At 41.8% G+C, this 23,321-nt stretch overlaps 1 protein-coding gene across 1 annotated transcript in view; it reads left to right on the top strand.

Annotated features, from left to right (window-relative positions):
* Positions 1–23,321, top strand: part of SGCD (sarcoglycan delta) — a 384,180-nt gene that overhangs the window by 290,351 nt on the left and 70,508 nt on the right. Inside the window, exons 6-7 of the mRNA XM_083423883.1 lie at positions 8,308–8,395; positions 14,786–14,905. Of these exons, the coding sequence (XP_083280009.1) occupies positions 8,308–8,395; positions 14,786–14,905 (208 nt within the window). The remainder of the gene's footprint in view (positions 1–8,307; positions 8,396–14,785; positions 14,906–23,321) is intronic.

Raw genomic sequence — 23,321 nt, 5'->3', positions numbered from 1 at the left:
GTTACTTGTCCATAAACCCCAGGAATGGAGAAAACTTATTGGTAGATAATATTAACAATTTACAGAGGGTTGTACAGGCAACTGTTACTAGTCTAGAAATCTATGGAATATTTATAATAGTTTTTTGGCTACAATACAAAATTGCTGGCAATATCTTCCATAATAGAAACTTGTGCGAGACAGAATTTATACACAAAGTTTGGTATGCAGGCCTATTTCTGGAAAAGATCGTCATTTTTATAGCAATCATGTTTATAATTCAGAAATATTTCCTTATGTGGGACACTAGCCTTGCGGGAATTGTAATTTAAGGACACGCTTTAAGCTTTTAAAAAAGGTCTGCAACTAGTTTATAAATTATTGACAGGGTCATCTTATTTATACCGATGGATGGTGGGCGGCTGGTGGGGAGTTATGCTGCTACTGCACCAGCAGAAAATCTGCTTAATTCTAGGTGTCTATTCAGTACAGGAGTGGAGGGGTGAACGCAGCAGAAATGAAGCAAACAAAATGGTGTAAAAAATGAGACACACTTAGCATCTCTGGGAGCAACGTGAGGGTTCCGAATGGACTAACTTGGCCACCTTCATCAATTTCAGTGGGTTTGGTCTGAGTAAAGCTTAGTTGCATGCAATCAAGGGACTGTGCTTGAGACAATACCTACAATAAGTATTTGGGAAGGAGAGAGCGAGGGATAGATGATGAGGAGGGGTGTCACCTGAGTGTTCAGATAACATACAAGTAATCACAGATGGCAGAGGGATGAAGAGGGAAGGCATGAGAAGTGGCGGCAGCAGTAATGCTTTCTAGCATGCTTACCTTCTTCCCTTGCTTACCTGTGTGGAGTGATCTGCCCTGTCACACCCCCAGTTCTTAAGCTGGGATGGAGTTGGGTGATGGGGGTTTGAGTCTCTGGAGTAACAACACTGTTACAGGCAGAGTATATACTGGTGGTGTTGCACTGAATGTTGTGTTGCAACATTTCCCGTGTTCTGTCATAACAATGTAGGATGTCTGACCATTGATGTGGGGGCAGCTATTTCTAATTTCCCCCTCCCTGTTTTATGCCAATTCTCATTCCTGATATCTATATTTATAGCCCCTAAACATTACATTTCTTACAGAGAGATCTTGCACAAATGAAGAGGATTTTTTTTAAAGTTTCTAATTTGAAACAAAAGCTATCAAATATTATTCTGGGTTATATTTCATTTTCAGAACCACAATATAGTTAAAACTTTCAGTTCATCATTCTTAGCTTTTCCACTGAATTTTAACAAATCCATTATTCTCCCCTTCCCCATTGGAAAGAAACATCTGCTTCACTCCAGAGTACTGCTAGTCTTTCTCATAGCTGTCCATGTGGCATTTGGCTGTGTGTGGGAAGCCGAATGGGTGAGAATCCATGGAGTGTTTGCAAACACTCAGATGTTGCTAAGGTGTTAAAAACAAATGTTGGAGTCTTACGTAGGTGATAATGATGTGTCAGCCGTGATATCTTTGCTCCATTGAAGTAGATAGCTAGGCAAGTGCAAATATTGCAGGGATCAGAATTCCAGCTTAATTTTATTTATGTCTGATATACACATACTGGGATAATTTGTTGTGGCATCACGGTGTGACAGAGTTCTGGTTCTGACACTGCTCAAGCCTGAGAGCACACATTGTGTGAACCAGTGCTTTTACCAAGAGGGATATGAATTATCAATAGCAGTTCACTATAGGGCCATAATTGTGCAAATTGTCTATCTCCTACATAGAGGCCCTGGTTCATACCAGCAACACCATCACACAATCCCAGCCTCCCACATATCCCTAACATTTTTTCCCCTGTATGTGAACAGACTGAAACACTGCTGTTTCTTCTGCAATTTTTAGTTGTGTCAGCCTTCCCCTCTTTCCCAGAGCAGGCAGCAGAGTGCTTTGTTGCCTACACACACCCTTGAAGATGGCCTCGTCATTGTTTTTAGTGTTTTCTTGATTGCTTTCATCGGAATTGGTTTTAGTATTTAGTATTTAGATGTAAATAAAATCACCACCACCATCATGGGAAGCACCAGCCCTGTGCATCCCTTCCCACACCTCCAGAGCCAGCAGAGCAGGTGTTGCCTGTTTCTTCTTCTTAGTTTGACTATGAGATTGTACTCTTGATCCAGGCAGCCTGCCACTGCCTACTCTTCTGCAGAGTTTCTCGTGTCCCACAGCTTCACTTGCATGAAGACACATTTGAACTTCTCTATGTAGCTGAAGGGACGCAGGTGGCACTGTGGGTTAAACCACAGAGCCTAGGACTTGCTGATCAGAAGGTCGGCGGTTCGAATCCCCGTGACGGGGTGAGCTCCTGTTACTCAGTCCCTGCTCCTGCCAAGCTAGCAGTTCAAAAGCATGTCAAAGTGCAAGTAGATAAATAGGTACCGCTCCAGCGGGAAGGTAAACGTCGTTTCCGTGTGCTGCTCTGGTTCGCCAGAAGCGGCTTAGTCATGCTGGCCACATGACCCGGAAGCTGTACGCCGGCTCCCTCAGCCAATAAAGCGAGATGAGCGCCGCAACCCCAGAGTCGGTCATGACTGGACCTAATGGTCAGGGGTTCCTTTACCTTTACTTTTATGTAGCTGAAGGGGCGGTTAGAGAGTTTACCTTTGTGAAAGCCAATAGAAACTGACCTGGTTTCGTACTTCCTGGTCGAATGTGCAGATTATATTTCAGTTACACCCTGGATTCTGCACTTCCTCAATCTAAAAATGTTCTAAAAATGTTTATTTTGAGGAGAGAAATCTGTTTTAAAATATGTATTTTTGTGCGGATTAATGTAGAAATGAGATGGAGATGACGAATAGGTGAACGCATGCAAAAAAAAGTAGCCTGGATTTAAACCTCACCCAACTCAGGCCAGTGCCCTGATGAGGATGAAAGCAGGCTTCTTCTTGGGCATCAGACATGTTGATTACGGGTAGCTGATGAGCTGAAAGAGGGCAAGAACTCCCAGCCTCAGGTGAACTGCAGAGATCACCCTAGAACACATGTTGGCTACACCTGCTTCTGACATGCAAGTGCTGGAGGCTTGGCCATGGGTGAATTCAACCCTCAAGCCAAAAAAAAAAGTTGTCCAGCCCTATAAACAGATAAGTGCAGCAATGTTGTGGATAATACCCTAGGAGAACCAGCCTGAAAGATGTCTAAATAGTTGATCTTTTCATCTATGATAATGATGATGATTTAACTAATGTAAACAGCTGCCTATGTGTACACATTCCTTGGTGTCTTAACAAAGAAAATATGCTAAAATAATACTAGAAATAATTCAAATAATAAATAATAAAACATCATGATTAAATTCAACAAAAATCAATAGGAAAAAAACAAACAAAAAAATAATTTAATCCAAGACAGCATAAAGCAGCCTGGATGATGATGATGATGATGATGATTTTCATCTAATTTCCTAAAACTGCTGAGGGAGCTGAAGAGCCTAATTCAGGGACCACTGAAATCAATAAAAACAGCATTCGTCTTATAGACAGAGTGGAGCTACCAGACTGAAAAATTATGTATATATAGTATAATCATTTCAAGCAACTGCAATTAGAGTGGATCAGTCATGGTGAAACAAGTGAAGTGGTGACAGGAGTGCAAGCTGCAGTTTTTAAAAAGGCATGATCTTTTACGGAGTTCTCGTAAACAGCAGATGAGATAGTAAACCTGGGGCTAGTTCGACAGCTGCGGCTCTGTCAAGAGAAAGCAGACACTACTAGCTTCCGTGGCACATTCTTTAGTTACAGCCATTATTGCAGTGTACTCTATGTGAGGCTGCTCTTGAAGACAGTCTGGCAGCTGCAATGGATGCAGAATATGTCAGCCAGAACACTTGTGGGAACTAGACATTCAGGTCATATTACACCAGTTATTTATGGGTCACACGGGCTGCCCAATTCATAGTGGTCGTCTTGGTCTTCAGAGCCCCACACGCTTTTGTACCAAGTTATTGGAAGGATTATGTGAACCCATATGAACTTCAAGAACCATGTCTGTGAACATGGCCCACTAACAGTTGTTGTTAGACTGGCAGGTGCAGTGCCACACGTACTAAATAAAACCACACATACGTCCCTTTTGGGAAGAAGTATGTGTTGCTTCATTACTGCTGATTGAAGAGAACTCTGAATATGTTTTTATTTCAGTCCGTGTTTGATTAATGTGCTGTGTTGGAACATTTTTAGCTGCCATTCATTTCAGATCAGGGTTGAAATTGTAAACTGTAAGTCATATTTGTATTTGTATGTGTCTTTAAACTTTTTAGCAAGCCAGCTTGTGAAAGCGGTGTGTCCGGAAAAGTCATCTCCATGCAAATACAACAGTGCAAACAAGGGGGTGGTCAGGTTCAACTCGCTTATCTTTTCTGAATCAGGCTATGTTGCAAATACAGTTAGGATGAGGCATGGCTGCGACCTCACCTGTAGTAACCCATGTGGTGAAGCAGCGCTGCCCTCCTAAGACCAACATCAGTGCAGCTTACCTGGGCAGGGTTGGACCAGTGCAGTGGCAAGGATGGGGCCATGTGAGTGTACTGATGAGAGTGCTATCCTGTGCAAGTAAGCAACAGCAACACCCATGCTGGGAAGGTGACTCCAGCTCAGTACATACACGGCTGCTAGACCTCACATGTGCTGGGGTGTCGTGGCACAGATCATTCTCACTATTTAGGTTGATGATTCTGTATTGGTATAACCTGTGCCCTAATGTAGCAGAGAAATGAATGTGGCACCAAATTCTCTGTGTTGTGTGTGTTTATATGCATATATTTCAGAAAAAGAAAAAAGAAGGTGTGCTTCTCATTGAAACTTGACATGAGAGAGAGAGAAAGCATGAGCACCCCGATACTTTCAACAAATGTACAGTAGTACCTCAGGTTAAGAACTTAATTTGTTCCGGAGATCTGTTCTTAACCTGAAACCGTTCTTAACCTGAGGTGCGCTTTTGCTAATGGGGCCTTCCACTGCCGCATGATTTCTGTTCTCATCCTGGGGCAAAGTTCTTAACCCGAGGTACTACTTCCGGGTTAGCGGAGTTTGTAACCCGAAGTGTTTGTAACCCAAGGTGCTTGTAACCCGAGATACCACTGTACAAGAAATGTGTTTAAAGAACTGTGTGTCAGAAAATAAAAGTGCTCCTATGTGCTTTAGCAGAAGGCATTAGATGCTAATTGTGCAGTGTCTCTGAAAGATAAATCCTGGATGTTAGCTCCTTTTTTTAGCCTTTAATGGAATGAGTTATGGAAACCTAAGTGGGCAGTATTCTAAGTGCTTGAAAAAATTCTCTGCTAGCAGACTAATACAACAGTGGCTCTTCCATCAGACAGATTTAGTTTTCTGCAAACCACAAGAACCAAAGGTCTCTGAATCCGTGAACTAAATGTCTGAAAAAGGGGCAGCAGTTAAGTGTTTTTAAAATGTACTCTGGCTCCTCTGTGGGTGAGGAGAGCTCCTTTGCTTCTCTAATGTTATTTCTTAAAGAGTATAATCTCATTTTATGCAAAATGGTAATAAACACTGGAGCCCACCCTTTCATATTACAGGGAGTAGTGGAGTCTAAAAGTCTGCTGGCCTTTCCAGAAAGGCTCAGACAAGGTGAGCTGGTTGAACAGTTTAAGTGGTTGTAGTGGTTATTGGATCATGTGATTTTAAAAATAAAAAAAAGAAACCTCACTGTAGAAATAAGTAATACCAACTGCCATTAGAGCCAAAAACATGTTTTCTCATTGAAAAGGAAAGTTTATGAGAGATTTCAGCTGGCATCTACTAATGGATATCTCTCCATATTGTGAGCCATTTTTAAATGGGCCTTGTTGGAACTAAATATTAAGCTGGAGCTAATTTAAGTTGAGGCTGAATATGTTCCTAGTTCTTTATTTGATTCAGAGATGCTGAATTAATAACTGGGATATGAACCTCCAAACTCTAAAATGCCTTTGAAGAGTCATAGGAGTACACATACAGCCTCAAACTAAATTTGGTTGCACAGTGTTTTTAAGTTGGCCACACCCAGGAATGTCTTTGCTTCATACTAGAACTGCACCTATAAATAATGGTCTGCATCTCCAAAGCCTTGATCCACTGCAGATGCTGACTGTGTCTTATGAGGTGTCATGGCATCACACTAACAAAGTTCCCATGCAAACCATCCCAGAAATGTCACTGCTTTACACTCAATATGCATCTATCTACAAGAAGGGAACTAGGTTATACAACCCGAACTAAGCAGGGCAGACTGTGAATTATGAAGTGCACCTGATGCAAAGCATTCTCGGACACAGGTGTGTGAGTTAGGGTTGGCCAGGGTTTATTTGGAAGAGCAAATTCCAGTTCCTTATCTGTATGGAGAAAATGTAATTCCTGGAAGGTGGGTTGTATCAAAATAGTTTTGAGTCATATGCGCACCTCTTTATTAGGGCACAGTCTGCTGGTTCCACTAGTATATGATGTGTAATAGCCTAAGGCTTATTTTGAGGTCCTGTGACATTGAGAGCCCAGTTATTTATTCAGACTGCATCTGTACCTTTGTATCAAAGGCTAACTATCAACTGCAAATGCTTCACCCTTGTGAACTGCACACCATTATTTTCTGCTCAATTTGTAGCTCAAAATAAATTAAGCCAGTGTCATCGGTTCAGGTAGTGTCAATAAAAGATTAAATATGGGCTTTAGATTCTGAATTTGCTTCTTTCACCCGTTTCAAAAAGCAAAGTTGCAGACATGGTGCCACAACAAGGTTGACAAAGTCAGATCTTGATGTATTTGCACACAGCAATGTGCACAGCCCCACCTCATTAGGTGAGGGTATTCCTACTAAATGGTCTGCCTTGTGAGCCTATATAGTGCTAATCGCTTGCTGAAGGGATCCTGGATTCAATGTTATTCCTCTATTCCTAAACAAAGAGCAGGAGGGGGCCATAGCTCAATGGTAGAACACATGTATTGCATAAAGAGGATGCAGGTTAAAATACGTAAGGATGCAATGTAGCAGAACTGGATCTCTGCTTGAAAACTTGGAGTTGCCAGTCAGAATAGATAGTATTGGGTTGAATATACCCATAATTTTGTCTTAAGACTAAGGCAGCTTTGTATATTCATATATGACAGCACTGACCATCAGTTTGGTGATTCATGGGTAGCGCAGAAGCACCAGCCACTGGATGCAGCACTCAATCTGCACCCATAAATCTGATCCAGAAAATATGTTGTATGCTGCTAGATCAGGACGTTTCTCTCTCTGCCATGTCATAAAGCCCAGCTTAATCAAAAATGGATTGCTCTGCAGTAACCACGTGTCAGAAACATATGAGATGAAGTTGGTTTGATGAACCCAAATATCTTTGAATAATCAAGAGTTCACATTTTTTTATAATGGTTTTGTCCTTTGAATTCAAAAATAATTTGAATTATTCTGGGCAGGAGCCAGGTTGTTTGTATGAAATTCCATATACATGTTTAAGGCATAATTCTGTGTTTTGAGTTTGAATAGCAGCTCTACCTACAATAAGAAGGTGGAAAGGGAAGGCATATTCAAAATACAACACAATGTATGACTTGGAAGTTTGAGTTATTGGAATGAGAGTTGGTATGAATGTTCAAATGCATGTTTGACTCTGGAATCCATTTTCAAGGAAGTGAACAAAGAGTATGAAACACCACCCTTACATATTTTATTTAAACTTAGTGGAACCCTGTGTCAAAGCTTTTCTTCACAGTCATTAATGTTATATATTGTGCAATGACGTACCTGATATTTCTAAGAACCCAGTAATATGGTGGTGCCTTATGTCCTGTTGAGAGTTGGCAGTTCAGGGGCTGCTACAGAGAATTCCCTTTCTGAGACTGTCAGCTCCCAAAAAAACTTCTGAGAGCAGTGGAACTACAAATAGGCCCTCCTCTTTCATTCCTAAGCCCCAAGAGGGCCTGTAGGCAAGGAGGTGGTCTTTCAGATATTTGGGGCCTAATTCGTTTAGGGTTCTAGGCACTACTAAACGCTGTGTGAGGCAAATCACTGTTTATTTTGCCCTGGGCCAGACCTTTAAAAATGAACAATTAACTACAGGGACCACGTGACATTTTGTCCTATGAAAAAATTATATGACCCTATGTAATCCTTTAAGCAAGCATTTTGTTTAGGGGAGCCATGAAAGTATTTGACCAAATATAGGTACATGGATTTGGGCACTCATATCCTGCAGGTTTCATGAGAGCACAGTACGTTTTCTAGTGAGAAGCGATGTGCCCGTCTCATTCATTTTCTCTTGTGCTCTTATTGTAGGGCAACCCTCTGTACTTCCAATCTGCTCGGAATGTTACAGTGAACATTCTCAATGAGGAGAGTAAAGTTCTTACACGTCTTGTAACAGGTAAGGTGCCTGAGGAAGGGAAGAAGAAGACAAAAAGGGCACTGTGATGGGGTATTTTGTGATCATTAGCCCATGGGATAATAATCACTAACTTATCTAGTACAGTACAAGCCATGACCCAGCCTGCCTGTCTAGAAATATAAAAATATAAGAATGTTAGAACTGAGCTGAAGAAGAAGCTGGCTGTATATTTCTAATAAGGCAGCCGAAAATTATTTTCATTTTAAAGCAGAGTCTGACACAAAAGGTCACTTGTACAAGTACAAGTTCAGGAAGAGAATAGTCATTTTGATCTTTGATTTGTAACAGGCACAAGAATGTCCCTGGACAATTTAAACTTACCCAGGACGACTGACACTTAACTGATTAATATTCACAGCAGGGATACATTCTTGTCTTTTAAAGGTTTCCGAAACCCCTTTTTAAAAGTAAATTGCTTGTGCTGATAAGTACCATTTATGTTCATGAAATGGTATGCTTCATGTTTAACAGGAAAACTGATGCTTCTAAAATAAATAAAAAAACCCAGCAGACATGTTGCTTTTGAGTGCATGTGTGCCTTTGCAGCAAGAGGGATTGCTCACAAAGAAAGGAGCATGGCAAGGGAGAGAATCTGTTCCATGAGACGGCATCGGCAATCCATAAACATTTTGTTGTGTGTGAAATTAGATTGCCTGCTTTGCTTATATAACACCTGGCCTCAAGTGAGAGTGCTAAATAATTAAATAAACAGTTTCAGCCGGCAATTATTTTTAGTTGCATGTGTGAAAATTGCCTTGAGGAGAGGAAATAAATTCACCCCAGAATTCAATCCCAGATTATCACGTTCAAGAAGAAAAAGGGGAAGCGGGAGGGGAGCTTGTTGGGCTGGTTGATCGTTTGCCATGTACAGGCAGAAAATGCAGAGCACTCGAGTGACTCTGTTGCAGAATAATAGAATTTAGCTGCAGTGCAATTGCAAAGATAGTGCAGTTTGTGTGTTATGTGGAATAACTGTGCAGCTTGCCAGGCTTGAAACTACTGGACTGGGAAAATGGTCCCAGGAGATGCAGCTCTTGCCTTAGAATCTAATTATTCTAAGACTTTGTTGCCCTGTCATACTGAAACAAGAATGGCAGGTGTAACATGATTATTTGGGAGATGCAAATTACATTCCTTGTTATAAAAGTAAATAAGTCTGAGATATAGAGAGAGAGCGAAGATAATGCAAGTATTTTAGCCACTTGCATTTACCGAAAACTTATGCAGTTATAAATAACCACACATTTCTTTCTCTCTCTTTCTTCATGTCATACATTTCCACAGCAGTGTGTTACTAGCAGAGGATGGGAAACTAGAACTGTGGTTATTTTTTATTTATTTTTTAGTAAAACAGTGAATCTTTTACTTCTTGTTCCACTCTCAGAATCATAGTGGTAAAATGTCCAGATCAGGGGGTTGGAGATGAAGATGCAGTGCAGGATATATATATTTGGGGGGGGGGGTGTCAATAAATGTTTGAAAAATCTGAAAGGCCCAGTAGCTTTGCGATGCATAAGAGAACAAAATTCTACTAGAGATGTTTCAATTTCATAGATAAACCTGTTTGTAGAATATAGGTGGAAGCAAAATATATTTGAGTTCTTTAAAACAGAAACTAAAATTTCCCAGGCTTGAAAGCCAGGAGAGTGATCTTTGGAAGAGGGTGGGATATTATGCACATAGAATGCTTTGCATGCACATTTTTCTAGAATCTTGAGCAGGTGTGTCTGGCCTGGCTGTTGTCTATGTCAGCCAGTCCTTCTGCCTGGGTTGGAGCTTAACCTTGTGTTTCCTTTCGTTTCCCTATTTTGTTGTGTGTTAGTCTGTTCATCAGTAAACAGCTGGGCCTGTTTTATAGTAAGTAAATAAATAAATAAGAATGTAACAGTTCCCATTTTAGGTGACATAAAGAGAAACACTAGGTCAGGGTGGGACTGTGGTCTAAAGCACTGAGTCTCTTGGGCTTGCTGATCAGAAGGTTGGCGGTTCAAATCCCTGCGACGGGGTGAGCTCCTGTTGCTCTGTCCCAGCTCCTGCCAACCTAGTAGTTCAAAAGCATGCCAGTGCAAGTAGATAAATAGGGACTGCTGTGGGGGGAAGGTAAACACCATTTCCATGCGCTCTGGCTTCCATCACGGTGTTCCATTGCACCAGAAGCAGTTTAGTCATGCTGGCCTGTAAAGCTGTCTGTGGACAAATGCTGACTCCCTCAGCCTGAAAGTGAGATGAGCTCCGCACCCCACAGTCGCCTTTGACTGGACTTAACCGTCCAGGGGTCCTTTGCCTTACCATTTTTAACAGCACTCAATTTCTGTGATTGAGTTCTCTCAGGAAACTGGACAAATGAAAACTGCTCAGTATTAGAAAGAACCCAGTTTCTTTTGGAGGCCAGTGTGTGGCAGACTGACAACATCTCTAGAACAATGTGTACATTGGCTGCTAGCATATCTCAAAGGGTACCCAATTAAAACATTTGCCACTATGTAGAAAGGGACAATTTCGAATTTGGGGGGTGTGCCATTGGCTTATGAGCAGCTCCTTATATGGGACCAGCAGCTAGATATTGGGGATGATAGGAATGGTTATTGAACCCTGAGGATCCTCTGCATATCATCTACTGTATGTGCAATCCTTTTAATATGCAAATTAAAAGGCTACATTTAACCAAAACCAAAATGGCCTTTGGTTGTCATCTCTTGCTGCCTGTGAGAAATGATGCTGGTCAGAAACAGGCCATAATCCCATGACATTTGCTTCAAGAAATAAATGCTGATAATAATACTGTACCACATATCTTGTGAATTTCTTAATTGTTTCCTGCCCTTAACCTTTGCTTTAGATTATGAGAGCTTTGCACCCAGATTGTGCTCTTTAGCACTTTGCAAGTGACCCAGTGCAACTTTGCTGCTATTGCAGATAATTACAGAAATTGTTATCTCAGTGAGATGTGCATCTGTGTGGATTGTTTTGAAGTGGTTGTTTTCAAAGATGATGCTTCTGGCCAAGCCATGGAAGAGACATCTGCTTGTGCTGCTTAGCTACACATTTGCACAAATATTGCCATGAGGGTTGCTAACATTTGTTAAAATTTGAAGTGGAGAAGCCACTAACGGAATATCCCAAAGAAAATTTGGAAAACTAAGAGGTACCGTATTTTTCGCCCTATAGGACGCACTTTTCCCCCTCCAAAAATGAAGGGGAAATGTGTGTGCGTCCTATGGGGCGAATGCAGGCTTTCGCGGAAGCCTGGAGAGCGAGAGGCGTCGGTGCGCACCGACACCTCTTGCTCTCCAGGCTCCAGAAAGCTATCCGCAAGCCTTGCGCGCCGGGGGAGAATCCGCAAGCCTGCAGCGCAGAGCACGGGGCGCCCTTCCGAGGACGCCCCGTGCTTCGCGCAAGTGTCAGCAAGCCTTGCGCGCCTGGGGGAGAACTCCCCCAGGCGCGCAAGGCTTGCGGGCGGCAGCCTGCAGCGCGGAGCACGGGGCGCCCTTCCGAGGACGCCCCGTGCTTCGCGCAAGTGTCAGCAAGCCTTGCGTGCCGGGGGAGAACTCCCCCAGGCGCGCAAGGCTTGCGGGCGGCAGCCTGCAGCGCGGAGCACGGGGCGCCCTTCGGAGGACTCCCCGTGCTTCGCGCAGGTGTCCGCAGCCTGCCGCCCGGTGCATGGGGCACCCTGAAGCAGAGCGCCCCTGGCGCCGGGCAGACATCGGCCAGCCCCACAAGCTCCGGGGACAGCGGGGAGGCACAGCGCCGCCATCCCACTGTTCCCCAACCTGGTTTTGGGGGGGAAATAAAGGAAAAAATTTTTTCCTTTATTTCCCCCCCAAAAAAGTAGGTGCGTCCTATGGGACGGAGCGTCCTATGGGACGAAAAATACGGTACATATCAAGAAAAATGGGATTGTATCATTCCTTCCACTGATCCTTTCACACACATTCATTTTCACAGGGTCATTTCAAGCATCATGCCTTTCATATGGAGAGTATTAGAACAGATTTTGCATCACAGCAACTACACAGTGTCTTAACAACTGAAACACCCCTAGCTGGTTTTATACTTCATGTCTATTAATAGCATTTTTACTGCTGGTCTTGAAGGTTTTAACAAAATGCTGTCCAATCTTTGTGGGTGTATGTGTGTATATATCAGACTTCCTCAACCTCGGCCCTCCAGATGTTTTGAGACTACAATTCCCATCGTCCCTGACCACTGGTCCTGCTAGCTAGGGATCATGGGAGGTGTAGGCCAGAAACAGCTGGAGGTCCAAGGTTGAGGAAGCCTAGTATATATGCATACTATTTTAGCAACATTGCCAGAACATCACACGATCTAGAACTCTCCAGTCAGTAAACTTGTTCACATGTAGCGTTAAGCTGCAGAGCTTGCAGCCTCCGGACTTCTTCCCTGTGCCTCCTGTTGCTGAGAGCTTGGTTTGACCTAGCATGCCATCTGAACCCAAGTTCATGGTTTGTCTCCTCCAGACAAACCACAAGTCCTGAACTCAAGAGCAAACATTGGGTTTGGGCTCATTGTCTAATAATTGATTTATATATTCCGGGTCAGGAAATAATGTTTCTCTCTCTTATATTGGTTTGTAGATTTTTTGTAGTTTGGCTTTAGCCATCTATCTGTTTTGCTTGAGCAAGCTGTATTGATTTACTAAATTACTCTTTCAACTGGGCAGGCATCTTTGGCAGAGAGTACCCTCTTCATCCTGTCTTTTTCTGCTTATGAGAGTCTGCTATACACCTGTGTGTGTGTGTGTGTGTGTGTGTGTGTGTGTGTGTGATATATATATATATATATATATATATATATATATATATATATCAATAGCAATGAAATGTTCATGTATGTATGGTGTGAGAATGGTCAACTTCAGACAATGTTAGAAAATATTAGGAGGAGGTGGAGAAGTATAGTATGGGTATATTAACTCATAGAAATGATTCATGGAAGGATATATTAGAACTGTTTAGAGATTGGGTTCCTGTTTAAATGTTTGTATGGAAAATAAGTGTTTGTATGGAAGGCTAATAAGATTTCTGTTGCAGCGCTCCTAACAAGCCACAAAATCCTTTCCTTCTTTCTTCATTATATGCAGGCCATGGCAGCAACACTTCTGTGATCAAGCCTCATAATTCTCTGTCCAGAATCTTATATAGAAGATTCCAAAACATTCTCTCTCCTGTCCCGCCTCCAACTTACATATTTATTAGTCGTCCCCACCCCCAGCTCAGATGGTCTCTCAGAGGAAATTTCTCTTTGGACTGCTCAGCCTACAAGCCAGAGCCCACATTCTCTCTGTCTACATCACACGCATAATCATTAATCAATTTACTAAGTCTAGTACCATTTTATTTAAGTATCTTGTCCTTGAGACTAGGAACTGAAGTAAAAATACATAATAAATAAAGGTGGTATCCCTACTTGTCCCTACATGGCAACAGCAGGATTGCCACCTTGGTCCTCTTCCCTGTTTTTAATGGGTTCTGCTCCTGTGAGTTTAGCAGCAACCTGATAATACAAAAATTAAGCTGTTGAATGCTGCATTCCTATGCTCTCAGGGGTAAAACCTGTGGACTGCAGCAGGATTTGCCTCTAAAGTGCACATGAAGAAGCTCAGACTGGACATTCTTTCCATGCCATGAATAGCTTGGACTTGTTTAATTTCTGCATGTCAGACTGCAGAGGTAGGAGTAATGTAGTAGTAAAAATGGGAGAAAGTTAACTCTTCTTAACTCTACCCCTGGCTCCACCTGCTGTTTGCCGTCCTACCAGATATTCCAACCAGATATTATTAATAGGAATCATACTCTGTACCATAGCTACAAATTTCTTACCACATCATGCCATCCTTGTTCAGCTAACCCTTTCAATGGAAAACTCTTTCCCATCCTTCCTATCCAATACATTGCAAAAAAAAGCAAGCAAAAAAAGTCATAAATTCTAATATATATGTAAATATGCTGTGCTTCATTTATGTAATACAATTCAATGGCATAATTTGTTCTGATGGTGGAAAATTTTGAACCTTTAGTCTAGAATATCTTTCTTTATCAGAATGGCCAGTTCAATATGAGTTAGTTCCTATAAATCAGAATTCATTAAGTCGCAAGAAAATAATGCTTCTTTTTCAATGAGTAGGTCTTACATTTGCTTAAATGTTTTATATATTTTAAAATAAATGCTGAAGTGAGAAGAAACACTTATTAGTCTTTCTAGCAACATGATATATGCACAACCATTAGCATAACCACCTTCATGCTTTTCTATTTAATTGTCAGATTCATAATCCAGGATATGTTAATGTATCATTTTCAGCATAATATCAGATCAAAGAGATCACTAAGCTTTCTTTCTTCTCTTTAGGTCCCAAAGCAGTGGAAGCATACAGCCAAAAATTTCAAGTGCTAACCACCTCGGGGAAATTGTTGTTTTCTGCAGATGACAATGAAGTGGTGGTTGGAGCAGAGAGACTTAAAGTTTTAGGTAAACAATATTCAACAAATATTTCATCACTATATACATATGTATATGTTCTTTTGAAAATCTTGTCATTCATGGTACTTGTGGAAAACCTGCTGTTAGCTTCAGGGAGAACTGGTCAAGTGCTTTTCATTGTTCATGGGATTTTTCAGTGTTATTAGCTTATGCCCTTCAAAACCTGATCAAATTCCCAGAGGACTGGAGAGGCAACACCACATTTCAGCATCATTATTTGTTGCATTTTTAGATATGGCAGCAGAGGACTTTGGAATATGAAGACCTAAAAGAATAAAATCTGCTGCTTATCCTTATGGGAGTAAGGAATACATATGGATTAAGTGGTTAAATACACTTTTAAACTGTTTGCACCCAAAAAAAGGGCACTAGCATTCTGTTTTCACTGCGTTACTTTCCCTCAAGAATTGTGCAGCTGCCCTAAAAATTAGCTTGCCTTCCAACATTACCTTTATTGTGGCAACAGGGGGTATTGCAGTGTTGCTGCTTCCCTTGCTTCTCTGCAACAACAGAAGTCTGAGGTCGCAGTGTAAGAGCTGACAGATCATTCTCCTATCAGAAGTTCTCCAGTTCTCAGAAAGGGCAGTGTAGCCATTGTCTCTTCCCATATGACCTGGGAAGCCTGGATAGCTCAGTTGATTAGATTGTGGTGCTGATGATGCCAGGGTTGCAGGTTCAATCCCTCTCTGTGTGGGACAGCTGCATATTCCTGCATTGCAGGAGGTTTCCCTAGATGGTCCTCAGGGTCCCTTCCAACTCTATGATTCTATGACTTTGGGCTTGTCGTGTTACCAGAGAGCTCTCATATTGAAATAAGCCCTTTTGGTGATGAGTCAAAATGGAAAATCATGCCTAGCTTACATGGAAAGATTATCTTTCCTACATTGTCCATTTGCCAATGTTCTTTGCTGGCATTTGTGAAATGAGATTAGTTTGTGCATTTTTTAAATCAATATGTAAAGGCATAGCTGAAGTTTTTAAACCATTTAAATGTATATTTCCCACTAAAACATTTTGCACTCCATTCATGGAGGAGAGAGCTGGCAATGGCTACTAGCCGTAAAGGCTGTGTTCTGCCTTCACAGTTGGAGGCAGCCATGCTTCTGAATACCAGTTGCTAGAAACCACTGGAGGGGAAAGTGCTCTTGGGCTCGAATCTTGCTTGCTGGTTTCCCACAGGCAACTGTGTTTGGCCACTGTGGGAACAGGATGGGCCATTGGCCTGATCCAGCAGGCTCTTCTTATGTTCCTTTGTAAACCTGAAGCTACAGTCTTCTCCCTTGCTTTTCAATTGATGGCATTTGTATATGCTGAGTTTTAAGCCTGTTAAAAGTGGGTAAATGACTCTCATAAAATGAGCCCTTGGGGAGAGTGTGTGGAAGAGCAGTAAACTAGCAAGCTTCATGTCTTCTAAACCTTTTCCCTTGCTGCTTTAAATCCTGAGCTGCTGGTGCAAATACGTTGGTGTGATCTGTTCTTGTTTAACATTCCATCAGTTGGTTCTCACTCATAGCATAAAATTAGTTGTAAAGGAGTGGATGGTTATTTTCAGTACCTTTTCCTGAGTGTTTGGTGGTGGTGGTGTATATTTCAAACTCCCTTAGACAAATGTGTATTTTGTAGCTTCAGGATTACAGTAATCCACAAGTTGCAGGTTCCTTGCAGTCTATGCAGATCACATATATTTGTCTTTTGTTTAGTTAAATTGTTCTGGTGGAGACAGCGATGTTTTCAAAACACAACAGTGTCATTTTATGCCTCCCTTTGGTCTCTGAAACATAAAAAGAAGGGGGCATTTCCACAGTTCTAGTGCCATTTTATTTATGTTTGCAGCAGAACGTCTCTCAATATTTTATCTATCCTAAGCAGAGATATCAAAGGAGGGGGAGAAAGACAAAGTTATCAGAGTTGTACTTTATGTAGAGAGCTTTTAATAACCTTGAGAAGAAACTTTTATAGACTGTCTGGTTTCTCTTCCACACCCTGCTGATTGTATCTCTTAACATGGGGATATGCTATAATTCATGGATTTTGTCTTGTTTGGAGCATAATTCCATTCTTTCCCCATATGGGGGTGGGAGTGGGATGCATTTGCAACATTCTCTTCCCCTGCAAGAAGAAGAGAGATGGACTCCCCTGCAGGGGTAACGTGGGGCTATTTAAGCCAGCTCCACTCCTCTTACTGAGACACCCACTCTCCCACCCCTTTTGCACTGGGAGTTCTGCTAGTTGCCTTCATTGAGTAGGAATTGGGGGGGTTGACACTAATTGGCCCATATCACAGCTTTTTCACCTACATCACACTGTTAGGTGTTGTCCACATGACTGGAGTGGTGCTTTGTTAGAATTTGTCTAATTGGCATTTGGGTGGGTGAGTGGATTTTGGAAAATATCTGACTAATATCTGCACCAGAGTGTTTGGGGTTGTCGGACACATCAGGGTGAACACTGGGCAACGGGGCCACGGCACGTATGTCGGGTTCCTATACCCAAGAAGCATGCAGTGAGGGCCTTGCTATGTGATCACAATGTGTGCAGCTGGCAGCTGGCTCAGGAGATGGGAGAGTTGAAATCCTCCCGTCTATCCACCACACTGCCCAGATCTCATTGGCATTGGTTAATTTTGTTGACTTATTCTTATCGTCAGATTCTATAATAGCTATATTTAATAAAATATAACCTGTTACCCATCTTTCTTATCTTGAGTCTTCTTGGGTGTGTTGGCAATCCAGCTAGTTATTGTGGGTGGTGGACTCTACTAATTGCTTTTGGCAAAGTCCTGGCGCTGCTGATGTCCGTCTTCTGACACTTCTCTTTGCTATGTAAGCAATATTGACTTGTTCTTTTCTGGCCTTACCCATCCTTGTTATACCAAGAGCAGTATAAGACTGCAATCTGGCATGAAAGTCCTCTTGGAGAGGTTAGAGCAGCAGTTATTGGACACGTGGTCCGCTTTTAATCTTGTTAATGATAATTACTTCCTTTCCTTTGTACTCTGTTCAAAGCTTGATCTGAAAGTTTGTTCTCTGAAGCAGTGCTGGAGCCTTAAAGTGACAAAAGTAATAAGGCTGGCTCTTTTTCCTTTGAATTCTTAAAGACTTTTCCAGGACTAGCAGCAAGACGTTGGGGAGGAGGGAAAAACAACACACTGTTTAGAAGATCTAAAAATTAGAACTTTAAAAACAGAATGCAGTAAGGAATATTTTGCATTTCAAGCTACCATCTGTGCTGAGCAAAACAACAACAAACAAATTCCATGTTTTCACAGAAGAATGTAGTTAAGAGAAGCATTTAGGGTATAATCCACATTTCAGTAATGTTAATGGGAAGGTAAAAGGTAAAGGGACCCCTGACTGTTAGGTCCAGTCGCGGACGACTCTGGGGTTGCAGCGCTATCTCGCTTTACTGGCCAAGGGAGCTGGCGTACAGCTTCCGGGTCATGTGACCAGCATGACTAAGCTGCTTCTGGCGAACCAGAGCAGCTCACAGAAACACCATTTACCTTCCCGCCGCAGCGGTACCTATTTATCTACTTGCACTTTGATGTGCTTTTGAACTACTAGGTTGGCAGGAGCAGGGACTGAGCAACAGGAGCTCACCCCGTTGTGGGGATTCAAACTGCCGACCTTCTGATTGGCAAGCCTTAGGCTTAGTGGTTTAACCCACAGCACCACCTGTGTCCCTTTAATGGGAAGGTACCCATACATTTTAATGATGCTTTATGTGTCTTTTCACCCATATGTGTTCAAATGCACCCATACGTAGGTTGGATTGCAGCCGCCAGGATCTGAAAATGCTTGCCAACTTTTTCTAGTCCAAGCAGTAGCACTGTTGTGCATTTTTAAACAAAAACTAATAAACCAAGGCAATTGGTTCTTTTTTAAAAATAAAAATAAATTAGCACATATATTTTTAAAAATACATTTAGGGAGTAATCCTAACTCCCATCTGGCAGTGGTGGGGCTGGACAGAGTGGCAAAGCTACTGCCCAGCTACTTGTGCCAATCAGGGTAGAAAGTGGAGAGACGTGGTTTCAAACAAAATTGTTTGCTTGATAAAACTGAATATATTTTTGTTGTTGTTGTTGTTAATAATAATCTGCTGCCCATCTGATTGGGTTGCTCCAGCCACTCTGGGCAGCTCCCAACAAAAAATAGTAATGCAACATCAAACACTAAAACTGCTGGATCAGACCAAAGGCCATTCTAGTCTCGTGGTGCAAAGCAGATTCCTATGGGAAGCCCACAAGCAGGACATGAGTGCAATAGCACCCTTCCCACTTGTATTTCCCATCCACTAGTATTCAGAGACATAGCTCCTCTGATATTGGAGGTAGTACATAGCCACCATTGCTACTAGCCATCCATAACCTTCTCCTCTCTGACTTGTCTGATTCCCTCATACAGCCCACCCAAGTTGGCGACCATCACTATACCTTGCAGTAGCTCACTCTCCTTCCTTTTCTCTATCCTGAATCTTCCAATATTCAGCTTTAACAGATGACCCCAAGTTCTAGTGTTAAGAGAGAGGGAGAAAAACTAATCTCTACCCACTTTCTCCACACCTTGAATGACCATATGCACCAGTATTATGTTTCTCTGTACTGGGAACCAAATGCAGATCATGGTCATGAAAAAACAAAACAGGAGACCTTTGGTCTGTGTTGCAGCTCGCCATAGTCTCTCACTTACCTTTCTCTAGCACCACTATTAAATGTCTCTGAGAGTCCAGGTGTTATATATCACTTTCCTTTTCTCTTGGCAACCCCTAAGTAGCAGGAGAAACAGAATTTTAATTTATAAGTAAGGGTGAGAATTTTTTTTCTATTTCAAGTTCCCATTGATTCCCAGATAGACTTGGAAGTTCAGCCGTTGTGTTCAACATGTTTTCCCAAACAATAAATCTCTTGTCTCGGGATTCTGTCATTGGTCCAAAGCAAGACGGGGGAGGGGGGATGCAAGAATCCTTTACTGATGGTATGCATGACCCGTGATATTGAAAAGTATGTGTATACTTATTTTACTATATGCACCATGTGTTTCCATGCAGAAAGCATTGGTGTGGCATCAATGTTTCCTGCAACTATCATCAGTCGCCCAACAGCTACTCCACAGCTGAATTTTATGAAAAACAGTGAATTTTGCTGCAATGTAGGGCTGATGAACAGTTCAGAATCTACTTCAGAATTTCGGAGCAGATGTGTGTATTATTTCTAAACTTGCTTATATAATAGAACACAGTTTTTTGAATGGCCGCTGCAAATTTGGGTGCTGCAGCTTACATTAATAAATTGTTTTGTAGATTATGCCGTCATCTGTTTATCCTTTTTATTTCCATGGAAATGAAACAAATGCAGTTTGCCTAAAAAAAAAAAATGTTGTATCTAAGAGATGCTTTAATAAAAGCATTGAAAAATAGCTTTGATATACATTAATTACCAATTTCATTTAATAACACATTGAACATTATAGCAGTTATAAACAAAGGATAATCATAAAGCATTATTCTAGCTACTAATTAGCTCTATTTATTCTCCAGATTAGTTTTTAAATATGCCCTCTAGATGCCACTTGATACTAATTACCACAGTTACATTATTATCACTATACAAAAGCATTTTAATTAAATGTAAAGTAATTTAAATTAGCATGAGCTTCTTCAGAAATTAAACTGTGGTTAAATGCTTTATTTAGCCTTTTAAGATGACTGCAGCTGACATGCCACAATCACTGCTCCCAAACGTCATGGCATCTTTTGGGAGACCATTGCTAGGAGGGAGGGAGAGAGAGAGAAGAGAGATGCATGTGCTCAGATATAAGCACATGACTGCAGTGTAATTTGTCTTATTTAGAGCAAAGGATCCAATCGCTAAAGGGGCAAGCAACTTTTTAGAATGAATTATAAACTTGTCTTTGCAGGTTTGTATCAAAAATGACCAGGAAAGCTCCTTGTATAACATGTCTTTAGATTCTGAGTATTATTTAGAACTTGAGAATGTGGTGCAGTGTATATATTTAAGAAATTTATATGCCACCCTTTCTCAAAATGAAACAGGGAGTATACAGCATAGTAATGTAAACAACACATGTAATGTAAATACATAACATAATATCAATACAATAAAAAAGATGTATAAATACAATGCATAATAATATGCAATGCATAATACTAGATAAAGCTACTGGTACTTAATCCTATTTTCTATGGTTATTGGATTGTGATTTCCTGCTACTAAGAAGCAAAAGCAGGATGCTAATACCTTCAAATAAATATATAGGGGACTGTGCAATTGAACCTTCCCTCCATGTGCCTTGCACCCTCCACAATTCATAGAATTGTAGAGTTGGAAGGAACCCTGAGAGTCATCTAGTCCAACCCCCTGCTTTGCCTGAATCTCAACTAAAGCATCTAAGACAGCTGGCCATCCAACCTCTGCTTAAAATCCTCCAAGGAAGAAGAGTCCACCACCATCTGGACAAACAGCTCTTACTGTCAGAAATTTCTATCTGATGTTTAGTCAGAATCTCTTTTCTTGTAACTTGAAGTCATTGGTTCCGGTCCAGAGCAGGACAAAACAAGCTTGTTCCGTCTTCCATGTGACAGCCCTTTAGATGTCAGAAGTTGGCTTTCATATCTCCTCTTCGTCTCCTATTTTCCAGGTTAAACATACCCAACTCCCTCAACTGTTCCTCATAAGACTTGGTTTCCAGACCCTTGACCATCCTGGCCACTCTCCTCTGCACACTTTCCAGCATTTGTGGAATTCCATTGTCCCTATAGAAATTCATTTTGTTAGTTTAGGCCCAGTTCTCCAATCTGTTAAGGTCATCTTGAATCCCGATTCCATCTTCACCAACATTAGCTACCCCTCCCAGTTTGGTGTCATTTGCAGATTGGGTGTAAAGGTAAAGAGACCCCTGACAGTAAAGTCCAGTCGTGAACGACTCTGGGGTTGCGGCACTCATCTCGCTTTACAGGCTGAGGGAGCCGGTGTTTGTCTGTTCAGCAGACAGTTTTTCCGGGTCATGTGGCCAGCATGACTAAGCCGCTTCTGGCAAAAACAGAGCAGCGCATGGAAACACTGTTTACCTTCCCGCCGGAGCGGTACATATTTATCTACTTGCACTTCAACGTGCTTTTGAACTGCTGGCAGGAGCAGGGACCGAGCAACGGGAGCTCACCCCGTCTCGGGGATTCAAACACCGACCTTCCGGTCGGCAAGCCCAAAGCTCAGTGGTTTACACCACAGCACCCTCTGTGTCCCCTTGCAGATTGGATGCATAGCCCTCAATTCCTTCATCCAAGTAATTTGTAAATACATTGAACAACGATGGGCCCTGGACAGAATCCTGCAACACTCCACTTGTCAAACTTTATGCTGCCAAGACACAAGTTCCAGGGAATGTTCCTTTATTACAGCCTTTCTTAACCTGTGGGTTGCCAGATGATGTTGAACTACAACTCCCATCACCCCTAGCTAGCAAAGCCAGAGCTCAGGGATGATGGGAGTTGTAGTCCAACAACATCTGGGGACCCACAGGTTGAGAACCACTGCTCTATTACATGGGTCCTCCCACCACCTCCCCTCTCCTCCTCATGCTTTTCTGGAAGTTTTCCTGACATTCCAGAGTGGATTTGGAGGAAGCACAGGGGCTGCGGCGGGGGGAGCCCTGTTGCATTAGTGGGAGTCGTCCTGTTGGTTTCGGCATTGACAAATGAATGGGATCTATAAAATGGGAAAGATAGTTATGGAGGAGTGGCCAAATTTTAAGGACAGATAATAGTTAAAGGCACAACTTCAGGCAATTATGATTCATTTTTAAAGACCAAGATGGTTGAGAATGTCTTCTTTGGTGATCACTCGTAGCCGAGTAAGATTGTCTTTGATGAACACGGTCTTAACAGTGAGTCTGTAAGTGACTGTAGAGCCAATTCTGGATCCACACATCCTTCCACAGTGGAGATGTAGATTTCTGGGTGGGAGTTGATCATGGTGAGGGTTGGCCAAGCGTGCCTTCCTCTTAGCATGTTTCTCCCTTTTGTCCTGAGTTTAAGCGTCTTCAATGCCTGTGACAACTTTGGTAAAGGCTGTTCTCCAATTGGAGCACTGGCAGGCCAGTGTTTCCAAATTGTCGGTGTTTATCCTACATTTTTGAGAATGTGCAATTAGCTATTGGAATATGTGACAGTTTGAGTCCAACAAGAGGCCACAGACACAGCAGAAATTCTTAATGTGTGTGCACACAATTAATCTTACCTTTCCTATTAGTGAAAATCAATTATATTTGCAGAATTTATCTTAACAAATAATAAACAGAATGTAAATGTAATATTTTACAATATTCCTATGATAACAATGAACTAAATTCAGTGGGGCTTACTCCCAAGTAAGTCTGCATAAAAG

Source organism: Podarcis tiliguerta (genome assembly GCF_965153285.1).
Source record: "Podarcis tiliguerta genome assembly, chromosome: 2".
Taxonomy (NCBI): domain Eukaryota; kingdom Metazoa; phylum Chordata; class Lepidosauria; order Squamata; family Lacertidae; genus Podarcis; species Podarcis tiliguerta.
Note: the sequence above shows the minus strand (reverse complement) of the source record. Positions and strands in the feature narration are given on the sequence as shown.